The sequence below is a fragment of the Helobdella robusta genome (genome assembly GCF_000326865.2).
Source record: "Helobdella robusta unplaced genomic scaffold HELROscaffold_24, whole genome shotgun sequence".
NCBI lineage: Eukaryota > Metazoa > Annelida > Clitellata > Rhynchobdellida > Glossiphoniidae > Helobdella > Helobdella robusta.
Window position 1 is genome coordinate 444745 of NW_008704261.1, and position 4148 is coordinate 448892.

General features: G+C 33.7%; 1 protein-coding gene across 1 annotated transcript; it reads right to left on the reverse strand.

Moving 5' to 3' along the window:
- Positions 1-4148, reverse strand: HELRODRAFT_172549 (hypothetical protein; the record flags this gene model as incomplete). The annotated part of the gene is made up of 6 exons (XM_009019222.1): positions 1-41; positions 483-608; positions 1394-1739; positions 2311-2884; positions 3390-3616; positions 4134-4148. 6 exons carry the CDS (start codon positions 4146-4148, stop codon positions 1-3), a joined length of 1329 nt encoding a protein of 442 aa, XP_009017470.1.

A 4148-nucleotide genomic window follows, 5' to 3' on the forward strand; every position in this document is an offset into this window, starting at 1 on the left:
CTATGATCGAGCTCGTGATGAGCTCATCTTGCACAGCCACCCTGTAACAAATAAAACAACAAATGGTAAGAATATTCAGGAAAATGTAACATATGTAACATCATATAACTAAATTATTTTGACTAAATCAACAGAACTTAATTCTTAAATTTCAAATAAAATTTTTCAGTTTCTGCCTAAATTTAACATCAGACACTGAGTCAATTTTAAAATTGTTCTTTAAATGCAAATTCCAAATTCTTGGTCCTTTGCAATATACGTGGAAGAAGAGAATGTTTGTTTTTGATGAATTTGATCTAATGTAATTTTGTGTCTTGTTGTTGCTGCAAGTGTAGTAATTATTGAATATTGATGGCAACTTGTTTGTCAGTTGTTTGTAGACAAAATTAGCCGTGTGCGATTGCTTTGTTGATGATGTAACTAGCCGTACTACCCCCTCTTCATTGTTAATCGGATGGGATCGGTGATCGTGCGATAGGTACCAGCCCAGACTACGTTGCAGTAAGAGATGTACGCTACGCATATGGCGTTATAGAGCATATTTAACGTTCTTCTTGGAACGTAAAATCGAACTTTGTTGATAACGCCAAGTGCTTTCGCCATTTTTCCTGATACGTAATTTACGTGGTGTCGAAAACTTAATTTTTGGTCAAGGTGGACACCTAGAAATTTAACTGATTTGCTTTCGCTTATTTCTAGTCCATTAATTGTAATCTTATACGGTTCTTTGTAGTTCAGATACTGAACCGGCCCAAAAATAATCATTTGAGATTTTTTGTTGTTCAACGTTAATTTGTTGTTTTGAAACCATTTGACCACTTCTTTAATGGCAATATTGGTTTTATTTAAAAGTTCATGAATATTTTCACCTTTACTAAAAATATTAGTGTCATCGGCATAACAAACAAAATCAAAAAACTTCGATGCCTTGGGAAGATCGTTTATAAAGATCACAAACAGTAGTGGACCCAATATGCTTCCCTGAGGAACTCTAAAGTTATTTGTTAGTATTGTCGAATTTTTGTTCTGCCATCTAACAAACTGTTTCCTATCGGTCAAGTAGTTACTAAGCCATCTTAGGGGTGTTCCACGGATTCCATAATAATTTAACTTTTCCATCAAAATGCTGTGGTCGATGCAGTCAAAGGTTTTGGCAGATCGATGCAAGTTCCAACGACAAAGTTTTTATTTTCTGCAGCTACTCCAATTTTACGGATCAACTCCACGATTGCCAACTCTGTTGAGTGTTTATCACGGAAGCCAAATTGAGAGTCTGAAATTATGTTATACTTTTGAAGAAAATTGACAATTCTTTTGTACATCAATTTTTCCGTAATTTTTGAAAAGGCCGGTAGTAACGCTACAGGTCGATAGTTGGTTATATCGGTATTACCTGTCTGCTTTGCTATTGGAATTACTTTTGCCACTTTGAAACATTGAGGAAATATGCCTGTCGCAAATGAAAAATTTACCAGATAACTCAAAATTTGAGCTGTTGAGTTGATTGTGGAAATAACAATTTTTGAAGGAATGTCATCAACACCACTTGAATATTTGGGTCGTAAACTTTTTGCCGTCTCGACAACTTCTTCAAATGAGGTATCAAGACAAAAAAAAGAATTTGAAAGTTTATGGTGCATTGTTTGCTTCCATTCAGAATTTTTCGTAAAATCTTTCATCAAATTTGGAGCTAGGCTTATGAAGTGTTTGTTAAGTGCATCTTCAGGATTGACTAAAACCTGTTCATCTGAGGTTAGTAACTTTTCATTTTTATCATCTTTACTTTTATTTATTATTTTTAAAATATTCGACCACGTTTTTTTGCTGTTATTTTTTGTTCGTTGAAACGAGTCACTGAAGTATTGTTTTTTAGCTTATTGTTGAGATTTGAGCAACGTTTGGCAATTGATTTAAATTTCGTGTATCTTATCCCGGTTGGATTTTCGAGAAATTTTTTATATAAAGAATTTTTATTTTTGAGTAAAATACTAAATTCTTTTGTAACCCATGGTTTGTTACAGAGAAAATTTCTAGATTTTTTAACATTTTCCATTAAGCAACAGTCATCGAAAAGTTTTTTAAATAGGTCAATGAAAAGTTTGAAAGCATCATTTACATCATTGCATAACAAAACATCTGACCAATCGTTGATACATAAAGCTTCATTAAGTTTGTTTATTCTACTTTTTGAAAAGGAGTAGATTTGTTGATTTTTTACGTATTTGGACTTATTTTTGTTAATGGAAGAACTGATAGTGACAGTGATGGGCAGATGGTCCGATCATGAACGTGCACACCACATAACGCTACCTGTTGCGGAAAGTTTGTGAAAAAGCAGTCGATGATTGATTGCTTTTCAACACTGATTCTTGTTGGAAACGTTATTAACTGATCAAAACTGTAGCAGGTAAAAAGTTGACATAAATACATTTTGTTAACATCATCGTTCGTGTCACTCATATCAATGTTGAGATCACCTGTGATAACAACATGCTTGTTTTCAACGTCTATTTGTTGCAATATAATTTCTAATTGCTGCAGGTAATAGATCGCGTTGCAACTGGGTGGTCTGTATAATACAACAATGACGAAATTTTTGGTTGAAGGGTCAGTCTTTAATTCAATTGCGAAAGTTTCAAAATCTAGACCTCCCAACTTGTTTAAATCATCTCTTGTCTTGAAGGTCAAGTTATTGCTTACGTAGAATCCTACTCCTCCACCGTGTTTGCTCAATCGATTTTTTCCGATGAATTTGAAACCGTTCATACAAATCAAATCTTCTGTACTATCATTAAGCCATGTTTCAGTGATGGCTACGACGTCAAATGTGCACACAAAATTGTTTAAATAATCAAACAACTCATCTGCCTTGTGTATTAAACTTCTGATGTTGATATGCATGAGATTAAAATATGATTTTACATTGGAATTATTGTAATGTATTTGTTTAAATTGGTTATTAAATTGGTTTATATTTTCAAATTTTTGGCACCTGTTGTTAAGTGTTTTGCGGTGGTTTTCTTTGTTTGCTGCATTTGTGCTAATCATGTTTCACATTATTACTTTTTTCGGGTTTTTTCTGGTTGAAGCGCCACTCACGAACGATGATGTGCTTCAAAATGATGTCAGGATCTTTCATCTTGCTGGCGTCACAACTTTCGACACACACTCTGAAAACATTGTGGACTGCTCATCATCATTGTTGTTTTTGTTACCCTCAATCAAATTATTTGTCTTTTTAACAACAGGAAAACACGAAATTACCTTGATTCCATTTGTTGACAAGTATTCAACAACATCATCACGGTGGCATCGCTGAATGTTGCTCATCATGAAAAATGACTTTTTATCAGCTGTTTCTCCGCTTTCAATTTGCAATCATTGCTGACTTTGTTTCCAACAATTTTATTTGAAACTTTTTTGCAACCTCTGAATATTTCATGGTGTTGTTGTTTTGATGGTTGGCGTTGTTGCTTTCGGTTTCACTGCGATTGGTGCTACTGTTGTCTGACCGTGGACGCTTGTTTTTGCGCAGTACGAGACTGAACGGTAAGTTCTCCACTGGTGTTGTTACTCTGTTTGACCAGAGATTTTTGCCCTGTAGAATGTTATCTTGCTGCGCGTTATTAGTCGTTGGAATTTCGTTGTTGACATTTTTTTCGTTGTTGACATTTGACGACTTTCGCCAACAAGAGAGTTAAGTTTATTTTTTACGTTATCCAACTCGGTAGTGTAAGACAAAAACATTTTGTTAATTTCAGCTTGTTGACTGAACAACATTTCTTTTATTTGTTTGCTAACAAAGTCGAAATTTATTTTCAGCCAGTTTTTCGTGTTTTGTATTTTGTTTATATCTGAACTGCAAAATAATGCTATTCTATCCAACAAATTGTTATTTTTAATATACCTGAATAAAGTCAAGCATTCCAGAAGTTTTTCACGTTTTGAATTCCCGCGCGAGGGAAATTTTTCTATTTTTCTAGCTTTTGTGATTCTATTTCACATTTTAATGTTTTAATTGTTAAAACAATATCGTCACTAGTATAAAATTCACTAGTATTATTAATAAATGATTCTTCCTCTAATAAATTTAAATTATTATTAACAAAATTAGGGAGCTCATTTATTTTGACCGGTCTCGACGCCAT